The sequence below is a fragment of the Nipponia nippon genome, unplaced genomic scaffold (assembly GCF_047370975.1).
Source record: "Nipponia nippon isolate SJK-2023a ecotype South Korea unplaced genomic scaffold, ASM4737097v1 scaffold_23, whole genome shotgun sequence".
NCBI classification, from domain to species: Eukaryota; Metazoa; Chordata; class Aves; order Pelecaniformes; family Threskiornithidae; genus Nipponia; species Nipponia nippon.
The window spans coordinates 5,195,617-5,211,954 of record NW_028262340.1 but is presented as its reverse complement, the minus strand read 5'-3'; the positions used below and the strand labels follow the sequence as shown (position 1 = coordinate 5,211,954).

The 16,338-nt window shown below is 62.3% G+C and overlaps 2 protein-coding genes across 6 annotated transcripts; both read right to left on the bottom strand.

Annotated features, from left to right (window-relative positions):
• Positions 1–3,655: 3,655 nt before the first annotated feature.
• LOC104017896 (interferon alpha-inducible protein 27-like protein 1) lies at positions 3,656–5,385 on the bottom strand. 3 transcript variants are annotated; one of them, XM_087760803.1, is made up of 4 exons: positions 5,252–5,385; positions 4,884–4,931; positions 4,379–4,540; positions 3,656–3,932 (listed from the first exon to the last, which is right to left on the bottom strand). In XM_087760803.1, the coding sequence occupies exons 2-4, from the start codon at positions 4,927–4,929 to the stop codon at positions 3,793–3,795; spliced, it is 348 nt and encodes a 115-aa protein (XP_087616929.1). In that variant the 5' UTR covers positions 4,930–4,931; positions 5,252–5,385; the 3' UTR covers positions 3,656–3,792. The 3 variants fall into 3 exon arrangements, with proteins under 3 accessions (XP_087616929.1, XP_087616930.1, XP_087616931.1); XM_087760804.1 differs by having other exon boundaries at positions 5,235–5,338; XM_087760805.1 differs by lacking the exon at positions 5,252–5,385 and adding an exon at positions 5,191–5,204.
• Positions 5,386–5,641: 256 nt separating this feature from the next.
• LOC104017897 (interferon alpha-inducible protein 27-like protein 2A) lies at positions 5,642–15,746 on the bottom strand. 3 transcript variants are annotated; one of them, XM_087760802.1, is made up of 5 exons: positions 7,616–8,168; positions 7,258–7,326; positions 6,794–6,832; positions 6,251–6,409; positions 5,642–5,932 (listed from the first exon to the last, which is right to left on the bottom strand). In XM_087760802.1, the coding sequence occupies exons 2-5, from the start codon at positions 7,259–7,261 to the stop codon at positions 5,856–5,858; spliced, it is 279 nt and encodes a 92-aa protein (XP_087616928.1). In that variant the 5' UTR covers positions 7,262–7,326; positions 7,616–8,168; the 3' UTR covers positions 5,642–5,855. The 3 variants fall into 3 exon arrangements, 2 of the variants coding, with proteins under 2 accessions (XP_087616928.1, XP_087616927.1); XM_087760801.1 differs by having other exon boundaries at positions 5,647–5,932; positions 7,258–7,355; positions 7,616–8,160; XR_015705459.1 differs by lacking the exons at positions 5,642–5,932; positions 6,251–6,409; positions 6,794–6,832 and adding an exon at positions 9,368–15,746 and having other exon boundaries at positions 7,253–7,326; positions 7,616–9,277.
• Between the last annotated feature and the right edge of the window lie 592 nt (positions 15,747–16,338).

Sequence of the window (16,338 nt, the reverse complement as noted above, 5' to 3'; positions counted from 1 at the left end):
CCACACAACCCGAACAAATGCTCGTGTATGAAATCCTTACGGTGTTCTTCCCGGACCACTGTCCCTGTGCTTGCTGTCTAGGCTGGAGTTTTGCTCGCATCAGCACAACAGGTTCCCCCCTCTTTTTCTTTCATGTGTCATCCATTTTAAACATTCCTAACAAAGCAGAGGCAAAATTAAGATTTGCTGTCTTCTATTAAATAGCTCCTCGTCTGCAGTATGTCCCCAGCAGCAGCCTTACAAGACTTTAAATCACAAGTTTTGAGCCGTTTTGCTACTGAGCAGTTATTATTCCTTTCTTTTGCAAGAGAAACTATCCAGTTTTGAGGACAGTGTTTTGTAACCGAGTATGAGCACCAAAAATCTGTAAAAATCATGGACGATTCCTGAGGAGGAAGACTAGAAGGAGTTTTAGGAGCAATGAAGCTGGATGGGAGTGTACCCTGCTGCTTAGAGTTGCAGATCTTGCCTCACTGATAGGAGCTGGTACGAGTGGAGCAGGCGTGAGCCACCGCTTTCCATCTCCCCATCCTTGGCAGGTGAAACGGCAAGACTAATCCCTACACCAGCACCTCTTTTCTTGTCTTACTGTGGTCAGCTGCTTGAGACAAAGCTCTTTTTCCCCAGCACGATGGCTGCAGATTTGTCGGGCAGGTAGGACTACCTCTGCTTTGTATCTTCCCTGGGAGGAAACGGTTGGCTTGAAAAGGGAGGATAGAGTGGTTTTGCACAATATTATCGCATTTGTTAAAAAGTTGACTCCAGCCCTTTCTTAGAATTTGGATTTTTATAAACTAAGGGGAAAATTACTCCTTTAGTCTGTCCCGTGGCATGACCAGCTCCCCTTTAGCTTCATCCCGTGGCTCCCCTGTCAAGCCCAGGGCACCTGGCTGAGCTGTAAGATCTTGCATTTTTATCCTCAGTTTCCCCACCATTTCCCAGAAGCATTTGGTAACTTTTCTTTTGTGTTGTGCTTTATGAGGAAACTCTTTTGGACAGGCCAGAAAGACCAAGTAATAGCGGAGTGCGTGGCGGCAGAGGAGCGGCTGGGGGGGCTGGAAAGGGTCTGGGCCGTGGGATGCTCTTGCCGTGTCCTGGCCTGGCTTGGCCAAGTGGGCGATCGTACACGGCAAGAAACTAATATGAATATTTAAGTGTCTGGGTTTCGCCATTTCACCATCTCAATTGGATGCTATTAAGAAAAATTAGCGAATGGGGGCACGTATCATAGATGGGACAAACTTAGCGAGAAACCTGAATTTAAAAGCGTTTCAGTTCCTGCACCTAGCGTGCTACCTGTTCTGCTGTTTCACGGCAAATCACAAAATCTGCAACAGCTTTTTTATTTTTCACTTTTCATCAATAGATGCTGCTGCCTTGGGGGTCATTAGTGCTCAGTCGATGGCACCAGCGCTAGGTCTGGTCCAGGGAGCGTTGCAAGGCTGTAGGATGGTTTTAAGAGTCATAAAAGTTCAAAGGAGCCCAGGCATCTTGGATTCTTCTAGCCACACTACTACAATTTCCTTTGGACAGTAACCTTCACTAAGCTAATGGTTTTTCAGCAGAGATACGGTTTTTATTAAAGAAACAGAACCTGAAATATCTTAGATTATCACCTGCTCAGAAGGAAAGAGGGAATTTATTACAATTAAACAGTCAAGCTAAACAAAGCATCAAGCACCAAATCTCAAAACGCATTCCCAAATGCAAAATTTTAATTAACCCAAGTCCAGTCCAACGTCCCGGTGTTCAGCCTTGTCGCTGCCGGCTGCAATAGCCACGTCAGCTATGGCTTGGTGAATTTTGTGGTTCATAGCCGACTGTTAGATATGCCAACAAACAGCATACCTAGGGTCTTAGGTCTACGAGTCTTGAACCTTTTATTCTCTCTTCTACACATTTATAACACAAAAAGCCAGAAAAATTCGAAAAGGTCTTTTCGACCTGCTGGGAGCCAGGCTTCTGCCTTTGAGGGGAGGGTGTGGGTGAGGACTTGCGACTTTCTCCCCAGTTAAGCCACTGACTCATTATATAGCCCAGGGTCCAGCGTACACTGCAGATCACTACTGGTGTATCGATGAAGCCTCGTGGTTCGTCCCTTGCCAATCTGTACCTCGGTTGTACCCATCTGTAAATTGGCCAGACTTTCCTACCTCGTTTGGGCATTATGAGGCTAAATTCTGTAGGATGCTTTGCAGCCCCGTGATGAAAGGTGCTATATAACTGCAAAGTGTTACTTCAAAAGATTTAAATAGGTCACCAGTGCATCATAACCTATATTAAAAAGACTTTTTCTTATATGAGAATTTATAGAGTTCAATGTATGGTATTAATAAGTGAATTATTGAGACCCCAAAAATAGTTTTTGTTTGAATCGTATCTGTATTCTGGAAAAGTGATTAAAAACCTTTAACCTTAATAAAAGAGTACATCCTCATTTCCTGTATGATGTTGGAATCTAAGTTTAAAAGCAGAATCTCGCAGATTTTAAGGGGCGGGGGGGGTTAGCTGTTTCTAAGCCAGCATTTAAATAGCAGCTTAATACCTTCACAGCAAGGCTTGGTCTTTCCCACAGGGCCGTACAGCAGCTCACACCGACTTTTGCCCCTCTTTGAGTCAATCACCAGCAGAGTATGTTACGGGGACCCTGCCCCCAGACCGAATGCAGGGGAAGGGGTGGCTGCTCGAGCGGTGCCCGACGCCATAAGTGAGCCGGAGAGTCCTCGGGACCGAACATCGCCGCTGCTCTGTTGCCCTGAAATCCCAGAATCGCCCAAGAGCCACAGTAACACGGAAACGCCATCGCTCACCCGAGACCTCATTATACAGCACTTGCTGTGGCTTCCAGCCAGGGCAGGGAAAGTCACACGGGTTTCCGAGCGAGGTCCCTAAGGCTCCTCCGTGTTAGGAGCCACCAAGCCCAGGAAGCGGAGACGGCCCTTGAACACAGACAGGGGAATCGCGAGCAAAAAAATGACATGAGCGCTGATGAAATGTTCCCAGCAGCCTGATGAATGAGCATCCAAAATTATGCACACCCTGGTGCAGCCACGATCACCAACAGGCATCCTATGACTGTCTGGAGGTGCAAAGGGTGGTATTTATTTTAATGGAGGCTTAATTTTTTATGATGATGATGATGCAGCTGATACTTTCATACCATCATTTGAGGCGAGCTGGGTTTGCACAGGGTTAGCTGGTGTTCACATCGGGAGACAGGGAAAATCAGAAATATGATTAAGAACGATGGCCTGTGAAGTGCAGAAGTGGTAGGGAAATACTGTGTCTGCTTCTTGACTAACACTGTGGCTCAAGGCATTTATTTTAGGTAATTAATTATAGTATATATAAATTAAGTATAGTAACTGAAACCCAGCTGCTTGCCAAGGAGAGCCTTGTTCACCCACGCCTGGGACACAGTGTGGGACACGTGCCACAGACAGTCCAGTCTGTCCTCTGTCACCACACACAATGTGAATTAAACATCGTTTATAACAAACCTATCCACAGCCTGGCCAGCGTCTCGGCTTTTCATGGGCAGAGAGTGCAGGACGGAAAAAACTGCCAGGCTGGGTCTGTTCCTGGCCCACTGCGAACCCCGAGGCGCTCGGCAGGTACCCGGGCCCCGACTGCACACCGACCACCACGACACCCCCACCTGCAAACCACCTTTATTGGTTTCAATGCACTCATTGCTCAAGGGGATCCGCAGCTCTGAAGAGGGTGGCCGAGGCGCTGGGGGTCTGCAGGGGCTTCCCAGCCCTGCCACGCTGCCCGGCAGAAACCTCGGGCTCAGTCACCTTCTTGGCTTTGCTCGGGTTCGTCATCTGGAGTTGTCTTCCCCTTGAACAGCTTGGCACCGACTGCTGCACCGAGCGGCCCCAGCATAGATGTCAGCCCAATTTTGGCACCAAGAGAGAAACCCGCAGCTCCTGCAAAGACAGGAAGAGGTGTGATGCCCCGGGGGCATCGATGCTGCCTGCTGAGGGACCGAGAATCGGGCAGAGGTAGCCAAGGCAGAGGTAGCCAAGGCAGAGGTAGCCAAGGGCCTCTCCAGACTGCACCGGGGAGCCAGCTCTGCTCCCCAGGCACAGCCAGCCCCTTTCTGGCTCCGGCCAGCGCTGCCGACGAACGCAGGCGTTGGTCTTGGCAGAAGAGCAGAAGCCTACCTGCATGGCCCCCGATGTCCTCAGCCTTGGGTGCCCCAAGGCTCTTCCTACCGCATCGTGGATCTACCCCTTCCCCCCAGTTTTGGGTGATTCAGACCAAAGATGGGTTAAAGGGCTGGTTTGGCTCTACAGCAAGCCGAGCACATAACCCCGTACAACCCTCTGGGGCTGAACCAGCGCAGCTCAGCTCCCCTGCTCTCCCCACTCACCGATCGATTGCAGCATGGCCACGGTGCTGCCGGCAGCCACTCCTCCGTTGCCGGCTATGGCGGCTGCTGACATCATCTTGGCAGCCACGGACCCAGCGGCGATGCCGGTTGCCGTGAACCCCAGCGCACAGATGCCCAGCGGGATGCCAACGAGTGCCACACCTGCAGGCAGGACGTGACGGTGTCACTGTGGTCTCCGCCACCCCCTGCCACCAGCGCACCGGACCCAGGCCCCCAGAAAGGACAGAGGCGTCAGAGCGGGGAGCGAGGGCTGTGGGGTGCAGGGATGGGGACGCCCCATTCTGCGGGAGGAGAGGTGAGGCGTGCAGGGCTGCAGCGGCGGGTGCGGACACATTTCCAGGCACAGGCCAGCGCTGCCCCCTCCTTCGCAGCTGCACCCAAAGTCTCCCCGGCCATCGCAGCCCCCCCAGCCCGGCCGGGTCCCCCCACTGCCAGCCGGGGGACAGGACCGGGCAGCGATGCCGATCCAACGCCGGACCCTCACCTACTCCGACAGCGGCTCCGATGGTTGCTCCTTTGATGTTTTCCATCGCTAAGAAGGAAAAAGGAACTCAGGGGGCGGGCAGGCAGCAAAGCTGCGCTCGGGAGGGGCCGAGCGCCCTGGGCCGGGCAGGGCACGGGCAGCGGTGCGGGCAGCAGCCCCCCCCCCCCCCCCCCCGCGGGCCTCAGCTGACCCCGGCCCCTGCGGACCCCCCGGGAAGCGGCCGGCGATGGCAGCGGCCCCGCTGCTCCCGGGCGGGGAGGAGAGGGGAGAAGGGGCGAACCCTGCCTGCCCCGCCTGCCCGCCGTACCTGCCTGCCCTGCCTGCCCTGCCTGCCCTGCCTGCCCGCCGTACCTGCCTGCCCGCCGTACCTGCCTGCCCTGCCTGGCCCGCTTCGCTCCGCTCCGTTCCGCTCTGCCCGCCGCGCCCCGCCGACCCGGAACGGTGCCGCTGCCGGTGGCGGAGCTGGGGCCGCCCCGTCCCGCCCGCCCTCGCCCCCGCCCCCGCCCCGGGGCCGCCCCCTCTCGGCGCATCACGACCCGGGGAGGAGGCGGAGGTTTGCGCTGGAGCAGCTTTATTTGGGCAGCTACAGCGGAGGGGGGGTCACGGGAGGGATGCGGGGGGGGGGCAGTGGGGCCCGGGGGGTCCCAGAGGGGTTTTGGGAGGGTTCGGGGGGTCCAAGCGGGGTCCGGAGGGGTCCCAGTGGGGGTTCAGGAGTCCCAGCGGGGGTTCAGGAGGGTTCGGGGGGTCCCAGCGGGGGTTCGGGGGGGTTCGGGGGTCCCAGTGGGGTCCGGGAGGGTCCCAGAGGGGTTTCGGGAGGGTTCGGAGGGTCCAAGTGGGGTCCGGGGGGGGTCCCAGAGGGGTTTTGGGAGGGTTCGGGGGGTCCCAGTGAGGTCTGGGGGTCTCAGCGGGGGTTCGAGGGGGGGGAGGTGTCACTGCAGACATCAGTGAAGGTTCCCAGGGGGATCCGGGGGGTCACAGCAGGACAGTCCCGATGGCAGCCCCGATGGCTGACAGGGCAGCCCACACAGCTGTGGGGACTCCTGCTGCACCTGAGGAAGAGGAGCAGAAATCAGCCCAAGCCCCGCAGCCCCAGCACGGGGCCCCCACTGTGCCCCACGGCCTGGGGGAGCACCCCAAGGAGGAGCAGCCCCCCCAGACCTCGCCTCCCTGCTGCCATGGGGCGTCCCCGCAGCCAGGCCAGCGCAGCCAGCGGGGCCGCACCGGGCACCCCAGAGCGGGTGCGACCCTGGGGGTCCCCACTCCCACGGCCACCTCAGGCCCTCGCCACACTGCTGGTACCGCCAAAACATGGGGTGCACTGCAGTGACCCCATGGGTACCCCATGGCACCGCGCTGGGAGCACTCACCGAGCGACTGCGCTATGGCCACCAGGCTCCCGGCAGCCACCCTCCCGCCATTGGCCACGGCAGCTAGAGACATCATTCTGGCGGCCACGGATCCAGCTGCAATTCCTGCTTTGGTGAAGCCCAGAACATACAGGGCTGCTGGCACTGCCATAGTGAGTCCTGCATCGGAAAGCAGCAGCGGTGACGCTCCCGCGGGCACGCGCGTGTCCCCAGGTGGCAAAACCCTCAGCCCCAGGTCGCTGCTCAGACACACGTGTCCCCCAGCCCCGAAACGAGGGGGTGCGTGGAGGCAGAGCTCCGGCTCGCCCGGGCCAGCCTGGAGCAGAGTGGGTGGTGCAGGGTCCTGGGGCCAAACCTCCCCAGCCAGGGCGTCAGTGGGGTCCTGCTCCTGGGCTTCCTGGGACAGGCCAAGGGGCAGCATTTTGGGGAGGGGGCAGCACCCCCTGAGAGGGGTCTGTGCGTGCAGACCAGCAGCATGAAGCCCCAGGAGAGTGATTTATGTCCACATGGCATCACCCATCCCCGTGCCCACCAGTGCCTTACCGAGCCCTATGGCTGCCCCGACGGCAGGGCCGACAAACTCTGTAACAAAGGAGAGAGCGAGGGCGGTCAGTCGGCAGGGCTGAAAGCGAAGGCGAGCTGCTGCCCTCGCTCTGGGCAGCGCTGCAAGGGGCTCCTCCATCCCCTGCCCGCACCCCCGGGCCCCCTCCTGCCCGCTGGAGCAGCGTGTGCCCCTTCCCAGGAGCATCCCGGTGCCTCACACCACTGGGACCACAACTTGTGCCTTCTCCAAAATGCCGGGGAAGCGAGTCCTTGTCGGCACAGCCCTGATGCCCGCTCCGGCCCTGGCCCCGGCCCCATCCCACGAGAGCCCCGTGTCCCTGAACCCCCCCCCCATGCCTTCGCTTAAAAGCAGAGGGAGGTTTTCCACGCGCCCAGGGGCCGGTGCCCCGTGTCCCCCGCGCTGTCCCGCTGCGGGGCCCATGCCCCTCACCCCGTGAGCTTACCCATGGTGGTCTGGCCTGGGGAGCAGCCGCTGGAGTGAGAGGTGAGCCGGGTCTGGGCTGAGCCTGCTCCTTCAGGGAGCAAGAACAAGAGTTTCTTCCTAGGGCGGTGTGGGCGGTGAGCGGGGCCGGTGGGGGCCCGCAGCCACCCCTCTCCCACGCCATCCTGCCCCCCAAGAGCCCCTGGCCACCCCACAAAAGCAGAGAGCCCTAAGACCCCACATTTCTTCCCAGCCCAGGGCTCCCCGGCTGCTCTGCCAGCCCAGCAGGGTGAGCAGCCCCCCACTTTTGTCCCCCCCCCTCAGAAAAGGGGTGCTGTCGCCAAACATCCATCGTGGGGCTGTAACCCCATGCCACCAACCTGTCCGTCTGCCGCCAACCAGAAAGTCAGTGCTGCCGGAGTGAGCCTGCTGCTGATAGTAGGGGCCTCAGATGACGTGAGGACAGCAAATTTCCAGGAAACCGCTGCGCTGGGTTTCGTTTTCCCCGAATTCTTGTTCCATCTCGGTGTTTACTCTTGGTGTGCCCGGCTCTGCTGGCTGCAGGGCGGTGGCTTGCCCGTCCCCAGGGGTCAGACGCTGGGGCTGCTCCCCGCAGGGACCCTTCTCCCCCGACTCCCTCCTGGGAACGCGGGTACAGGAGGGGCCGGGGCTGCGGCGGGGATGATGCGCCGGGTGGGAGGAGGCTCCCCACGCTTGTGCCGTGGCGGCTGGGGCTTTATGGGGCATTTCCCAACAGTTCAGGACTGGTGAAGTTCTGCGGTTTTTGACGAGGACTATGGGCAGTGCGGCGATTGCCATCGGCTGGCGGCGGCGGTGCAGCCCCTCTGGCTGCCTCCCCTCCACCAGGCATCCTCAAAAAACAGCCAAAGCCCCATTTGCAAACCCCCTGTTCCCCACTCCCTGCACTCACTCCTCACCCCGAGCCCTCTCGGGGCAGGACGCAGCCAGCCCACCCAGCGGCAGCCCCTCCGGGCTGGGGCAGCGAGGACGCAGTGGGTGCCGTAGCGCATGCGCCGCTGCAGCTGGTTGAAGGGGACCAAATCCAGTTGCAAGTTGATCTGGTTCCTTTTTACCAGCCCCAGGGACGCACCGTCTCTCCGGAGGCACCGCCTGGGCCGGTGCTGGCGTGGGGGTCCCAGTGCAGGCATGGGGGTCCGGGCGCGGGGGTCCCAGCCCAAAAATACATACTTCTTAACATTCCATAACGCCAGCCGACTCCATATGGGCATATGAAGAAGTATGTAGGGTTGGGAGGGAGAGGCAGGCGGCGTGGGGCTGGGTGCGCAGGGCACGGGGCCACCCGCCGCTCCCAGCAGCGCCCACCGGCTCCGAGCAGTGGGACCCGGGAAGGAGCCGGTGGCTGCGGTGAAGCCCATGGCCAGGCAGGGGCTGTGGGGAGCACCTCCTGCCCACCCCCAGATCCAGCCTCTGCCCGCGCCCGGCCCCAGGTGCATCCCCAACGCTGGCGCTGCCCGTACAGTGCCGGTGCCCACGGCCATGCCAGAGCAAGGGGACCTGCGTGTCTGGAGAGCAAGACAGTGCCGCGGCCAACATGTGTGGCTGGGACACAGAGCCTCTGCACCGGCCAGAGGTCACTCAGGCTGGCGACGCACCCACCGCCTGGTGTTTTGGCCAGTGGCTGCCCTTCGTGGGCACCTCGGGACGTGGCTGAGGCTCAGCAGTTTGGGCAGTGGGGCACCGTAGGGGGCTGCACCTCCGAGGAGATGGGGCCACGGCCAAGTGCTGTGGCCCATGAGCCTGCAGGGGCCAGCACGGATGGCGGCAGTGAGTGCCTGCATGCGGAGCCGCTTCCACATCGGCCCTGGCTCTTGGCAGGGTCAGGATGCACCAGCTGCACCCCCCTGGCACCCTGCACTGCCCCAGCACCCTGCAGCACCCCAGCACCCCCCAGAACCCTCCTGCACCCCACACCGCCCTGTCCCCCTCCTGCTGCAGCCCATGTGCCAGCACAGCAGTTGCAGCTCGGTGCAGCTGGGGCCAGTGCTGGGGGGGCCACCCACCTCCCGCACCCCCGCCCGCCCTGCCCAGCTCCTTGGCAAGGCCAGGAGAAGGACCCGGCGGTCCGGGCCCTCCCCCCTCCCGCTCCCCACACTGCAGCTCTGGGCAGGGGAGGCCAGAGATGCCTGTGCCCACTGGAGGGGGTTCAGCTGAGACCTCAGGGGCTGGAGACCATAAGGGGGGTGCGAGGGGACTCCCCGTCCCCAGCACAGCGTGGCCAGGGCAGGGTGATGGAGGGGGCGAGTGTCACCACAGCCCATCCCTGCCTTGACCCCAGTGACCTTCCTACCCCTAAATTCGTGGCGGGAGCGGTGCGAGAGCAGGGCGCAGGGAGCCATGCCGGGGGTCCCAGCCCTGCCCCCTCCCAGGACGGGGGAGCGCGGGGTGCGAGGGGGGCCAGGCTGCAGGCAGGAGGGGCGCGGGGCTGGCCAGGCCCGGCGCGGCCGTGACTCAGCGCCGGGAGCCATGGCCACACGTGCTGCAGCTCTCTGCAAGGAGCCGGTGGGTGCCAAGTACGCACTCACTGCGCTGGCCCCGCTCGTGGCACCCGCAGGTAGCGGAGGTGATGCTCGGTGGTCCCCGGAGCTGCCAGCCATCACTGCGGGGCACAGGGCTGCTGCCAGCACTGCCACGGTCCACCTGGGATGCTCCACCAGCACCCCGGGGCCTCCCACATGGCTGGTCCCCAGGGACCTGGTGCTGGGGACCCCAGAGACACAGCTCCCAGGACCCAAGTCCCCAGCCCAGCAGCAGCGGTGGGGCAGAGCGTGTCCAGCTGGACCAGCATCCCTGTCCCCCCAAAAACGCAGACTGAGCTTATCCAGATAGCTTATCCGGAGGCTGAAGGCTGCAGAGATGTGCCCTCTTAACCCTTCGGGCTCCGCTGGCCCCGCAGCACAGTGGGATGCTGCCACACAGTTTTGCTGTAGGGGTGCAGGGGATCCCAGGGGCCGGCGGGGCTGTTGGGGTGCTGCGGGAGCCAAAAGCCGGCAGTTGCTCCCACCCCGAGCCCCCAGAGCCAGGGCGCAGGGTCAGGGCTGTCGCATCCCAGCCCAGTCCAGCCTCAGCCGCCTCGGCTGACCTTGGGCAGTCTCCCGGGACCGCAGTGCTACGGGTACCCCAGCCCGGGGGGCCCACACAGCCCCATCCCACGGCACCGTCCCCGCAGCCCTCAGCCGGGCTCTCCCGGTGACCTTGCGGGGCCGCACCCAGCACCGCGGGACGCTCGCCGCATCCGGGGCGCCCTGTCTCGCCCAACCCCAGCCCGCGCCACCCCTGCCCGCTCCCACCACCCTGCCCTGCCCTTGCCCTGCCCCACGGCCCATCTCTGCCCCACTGCCCTCTCCGTGCCCAGACGTTCCCAACCACCAGCACAAGCCCCTCCGCAGCCCTGGGGATGGCCCCACCGCTGCAGGCAGCCCCAAGCCCTCCCCAGCCCCAGTGCTGCCCTTGACGGCTGCAGACGCGTCCCCAAGCCAAAGCCTCTCCCTGCCTTCGGCTCAGGGAGCTCTGCCCGGGGGCAGCCCCTCTCCCACAGCTCCTCTGCACCCCCACACCAGCCTGGAGCCCCCGACCTGGGCAGCCCCTGGGTCCCCCGCCTGCCCCAAGAGCAGCTCCCTGCCCCGGGCAGGGCAGCTTGTGGGCACCAGGGGCAAATGGCCTCGCAGCGGGGAGGCAAAGGAGCTGGGGGGGCTGCCAGGGCCAGCCATGGCACCCATGCTCTTGCACAGCACCCAACAGCCCCAGCCTGTCTATAAAAGGAAGCATCTTTTTTCCCCGCTCCCCCCAGCGCTGCGTGCCCGGCCGTGCTCTGCAGCCGCTGCCTCGCAGGGGCCTTTCCAAGTTTTACTATTCAGCGCTGCCCCCCCGACCGGCTCCCCTGGCTCATCCATCCCCAGCAAACCCACTGCAGCAGCCACTCCAGCCACTGAGCGGCTTAAAAAATAAAAAAGAGGCCCAGCGAGGAGGTGGGAGGTGGGTACAGGAGGAGTGCTGGCGGGGGGTGCCTTGGGGAGCCCCCCAGCCCCCGTCCTGTCGCCCCTTCGCCTGCAGGCATTGCCCAATTCGGGGCTGTGGGCACATGGCCTGTGCAGCCCTGGTGCACCCAGCCGCAGTGGTCAGCGCTTCCCCCCATGCTCATCCAAAATACGATGCCGAGGTGCCCAGGAGTCGGGCTTCCCTTTCCACCCCATCCCACCGGCGTGGGGTGTCCCCGCTTTGCACAGCCGAGGGCACCCTGGCTCCCCGGGGAGGGGGCAACCAGCCCTGCTACAGGGGGGCACCCGCAGGCAGACGGGCCGGGCTCTGCCCCGCTGCACTGCCCGCCGACCCAAGCACCCACCACCCCCGACCCCCCCGCAGCCGGGACCTGACGGGGGTGCCCTATTGTCCCCCTCAACCCCACAGAGAGTTTGCTGTTGCCCCCACTCCTCCGCCTCCACCCGGGCCAGCCCGAAGTGGCGAGGGGCCACGGTGACCCCCAGCCCCAGGGCTGCCCCCTCCCTGCCCATGCCGAGCCGCTGCCAGGAGCCGAGCGTGGGGCTGCGAGCGGCAGCAGCATCCCCAGCCCGAGCGGGGCTCGGCACCAGCCGGGCTCGCTGAAGGTTAAACACCGGCAGCGGGGAAAGCCCCGCTGCCTCCCACAGACCCCGCACCTCCCGCCCCGCACGGCCACTTACGGTCCTGGAGGTGACACCGGCCGGGTGCAGGCTCGGCTGATGGCAGCGGGCTGCAGTGACACCCGGCATGAGCATGCTGCTTCCCCGCTCGCCTTGACTTTGCCACAGGACTCCTCCGGCTCGTCCGCAGGAGCTTGCAGCATCCTCCAGTTCAGCAGGAGAAGTTCCTCGCCAGGGAGGGAGGGAGGGAGGGATTTAAGGCAGACCCTGCCTGGGATGCAAATGCCTCCGGGTGCAGGTGAAGACCCTCCGCTCGTTGGGCACCCCGCAGCCCCCTCCTCAGATGCCCCATACCGGGCTCGGTGCCCCGGCACACGGCTCATGGCATGCCTGGCTCTGGAGATGCTGCGCGGGTGATCTCTGCTGAGAAGCCCTCTCCCTCCCGGAGGAGGCAGCCAGGGCTGCCAGGGGCACGCAGCCAGCCACCTCTGCCCCTGCCGCCTGCCCTGCGGCCCCCGGCTGCCCGGCGGGGGTCCTGGACCACTGCCGTGGGGAAAGCCGGCATGCGTTGCTGGGCCCAGCAGCAGCCTGGGGCAGCTCGGAGGGCGAAGCGGAGCCCATGGGTTGCTCAGGAGGGCAAAACCTGTCGCCACTGCAGCCACAGGGGCTCCCCTGGGCCAGCGGGACTCCACGGGGATGGGGATCCCCAAGGTGCTCCAGGCCACCCACTCTGGGCGTCCCCAGCACCCATGGGGTGGCTCTTTTAGCATCCAGAGCAGCAAAGCCCAGGGGTACAGGGCTGCTCTGCCCACCCCGGGACCCTGCTGCGCCCCAGCTCCCGCCGCTCCTACCTCTGCCTGCGGAGGGCTGGCGGGGTGAGGGGGACCCCCTGCTCGGGGCTGCGGTGGGGGCAGGATGCCAGCAGACACCTTATTGTGGTTCCCAAAGGGAAAAGCCAGAAAAAGCAGCACGGCGTCCCTCCCGCGGCGGTCCCGGCGGCTCCCTGCCTGCCACGACGCCCTCCCCACCCCGGGTGCGCTCTGTTTGCCTGCTATTTTTGGCAGCCTCCTAAGAGCTCCTCTCAGGCTATTAATAATGAGAGTGCGAAATTCGTTTGGCCTCTCCTATATAAGGAAAGGTAGAGGCTTAGAGGCAGCTAAATATACTGGCGCGTGCGGGAGCAAGCAGGGAGGCTTTGGCACCGAGTGTGGAAAAGAGATTGTTTGAACAATGGAAAGACGGACTCACTCAGCGCACAGGGCCCCGCGCGGATGGACGGGCAGATGGACAGAGAGACGGACGGAGGGTGACAGTGCCTGTGGGCCTGCACGGCAGCACCCGCATCGCACCCCGATGCCCCTCGGGGCCCTGCTTCGGCAGGACCAGCGGCGGGAGCGGGGAGGAGGCGGCTGCAGCAGAGATGCTGCGCAAAGCCCCTGTCCCGAGCCAGTCGTGCTCTCCCCAAAATGCCTACAACTAACCCACTGGGCCAGCAGCGGCCCAGGGACAAATGCCAGCTCTGTGCCTGGCCAGGAGGGACGCGTGGGGTGCCGGTGGCGGGGAGCAGGGCGGGCTGCGGCAGGGTGACCAGCACTGGGTCACTCCTCCAGCGGAGCCCCCTGCAAATCCCGGCCTCTCCCGGGGCGGTGACCAAACACTCCTGCCCCAGCTCTGCCGCCCTGGCACGGCCCTGGGGGCAGCTCCCGCGGTCGGGGGCCATGCTGGGGTGCCGGCAGTGCCACGGTGTCCCCAGGAGCCACCAGCATCCCTGCAGTGCCCTTCACTCGCAGGTGCTGCCCACACCCATCATTGCAGCGACGCTGCCTCGGAGCTGTTCCCTGCTTAATGAGGAGGTCGGTTCGTTACCGTAATGTACGTTACCGTAACCGTACCCGTGTCACCCCCAGGGCTGCGGGCGCCCCGGGCGAGGTGTGGGAGCTCCTGCCAGCGCGGCCGGGGAGAACCCGGCTGGAAGAGGCAAAGCAGCAGCAATTCAGGGAATCCTAATGACAGGAAGGCGCTGGGGAGCAGCGCCAAATCCACGTGGTTGGAGCAGGGACGGTGCAAGCGGAGGGGTGAGAACTGTGGAGAGAGAAAAAAAAAACGTGCTCTCCCCTAGGCTCCAGAAAGAGCCTTTTTCTTTTTAACTCCTCCTAGCCCCAGGCACTGCTTCGGGAGGGACAAGCCCAGCTGAGGAGCTCAGGGTTGTGTTTTCGGCTACACCGAGCTCCTCGGCTCTGCCGCGGTCCGACAGGCGCCCTGGTCTCAGCCTTGGCCGGCTACAGCATCGCAGCGCCAGTGGCTGCACCCACGCACCCCCTTCCCCAAGGGGCCCCGGGGCTTCCCCAGGCTACCGAACCACCAAAACGCCGGCGCAGCCGCGGCAGTGGCGGGCAGAGTCCTTGAGCTGCCGCCTCGGCCACGGTCACCGCTGCCTCAGTTTCTTGAGCTGTGAAACTCCTCCAACAAAACCTATTTCTCTGAGATTTCTCTCAAATAAGGAGCCTGGGGTTGCTCTGAGGCTCCGGACCAGACCCAGATCCCCAGGGAGGTGAGGCAGCTGTAGGCACCAGCAGCTGTTTGCCCTCGGGGCAGTGAGAAACCCCAGCTCCCTCCCCGCGCTGCCCTGGGGCTGGTGCAAGCCTTTCCCCCCCGAGAGCCCACGGCTGGGGGACGTGGGGCTCCCTCGCCCATGGCCACCGCCTCGGTCCCTCGCTGCGAGCGAGCGCTCGCTGGGTTTCCTCCCGCGCCTCTGCAAGGAGCCAGCAAATGTTAAGTGATGCTGAGCAGACAGCAAAGGGAGCTGGCTGGGAGCAGCCGGGAAAGGGCAGCCCTTTGGAGAGCTTCCCGCAGGGACAGCGAGTGAGCAGGACAAGGCAAAAAATAGCAGAGCTGGGTGACACAAAGCAGAGAGCATGAACACGAGGGGAAGGGACCCAGCGGAGCCTGCTGCTGCTTCGGACTTCCAGAGAGAGGGGCTGCTCCCAGGCAGGTCCCCGTTGTGGGACAGCGGGGCTACAGCTGCCCTGATGGCAGGCAGAGGCGTGCGAGAGCACCAGGAGCTGTCGGATGCCCGGAGAGGGTTGGGGCAGCTTTCTTTTGAAGGCAGCTGCTGCCACGCTTGTGGGCAGAGGCAGTGGGATGGGGAGCCCAGGAGATTTGGCTTCTCATGTCCTTAGGTGACATTGAGCAGCGTCAACTCCCAAGGGCTCCAGCACAACCCCTGCGCCACGTGAGATGCGCACGGAGGGAAGGGCAGCGCTGAAGGTGAGTCTCCTCCCCTCTCTGAAAAATCCGTGTCCCGTGGTGCCACCAGGTCCCTTCTGGCTGCCGTGGTGCTCGAGCGTGTTCCCTACAGCAGGCAGCCGCGGTGACAGCTGGGCAGCCTTCTTCATCTCCTTCAAGGACTCCACTAATTAATCACTGTTCCCCTGCTCCATTAGGAACAGTTACCCCAGGTGCGGGTGTAGCTTGAGCCCCGACGCTGCTGCTGTTTCGCTTTCCTGTGAAATTAAGAGTCAGACCCTGCCTCAACTGTCAGGGAAGAGCGTGGGCAGGTCAGGGGACTCCGTACCTGGTCAGCAGGAGACCAGGGGCAGGAGGCATGGGGGGCTTAGGCTGAAAGTCAGCTTGGAGTAGCAGAAGTGAATTTTGGTTGTGCTAAAGCAGGGGCAGATAAACAAACCGGGGTCAGAACACAAGCGCAGGGCCCCTAGCAGTATCTCCTGCTCCCTAAGCACAGCAGAGGGATCAACACCTAGAGGTTGCTGCACCGGTGGTTGAGCAAGGAGCGGACTTGGCCGTCCGTCAGGCAAGCTCGTGGCAGCCCCGTTAGCCACGCTGGCCACCGAGCCCCACCGCGGCGGGAGCAAAGGTGGCTGAGACCCCGCTGCCGGGTGAGAGCAACGAGGGAGCACTTCCAACTCCTACACAAAGGGCACAGTGGTGCTATCAGGAACTGCCCCACAGCCGAAACTGGAGAAAGAAGCAAGCTGAGCAGCAGCGAAACATCTCCCTTGTTTATTTGCAAGAAACATTTTGTTTAAAAAAATTACTTTTAGTCTTGATCCAAGTAACACTGCAATCAACAAACATTGTTAAACCAAAGTTCAGACAGGTCGGGCAGCCCCTGCTACACAGAAGAACGAAGAAAAGATTTCAGAGCAAACTATTTTAAAACTAGATCGCAACATTTGCCCCAAACATCTTAACCAGTGTTTGAATATGATAAAGAAGAAAACAAAAATCAAGTGAAGCTGATGGTTCATCTAACAGATGTCTCGGCTTTTAACTTCCACACACGGGTGACTGGTAGCCAGTGTCTCTAATTGTGAAATCATGATGCATAGCAATGCAGAGACCTTCCCAAACACGGTCAGCCCCGCTCCTGGTGCTCGGGTAACAAACAGCAGCGATATTAGTGACGCCACGGGGGAGGAGGAGAG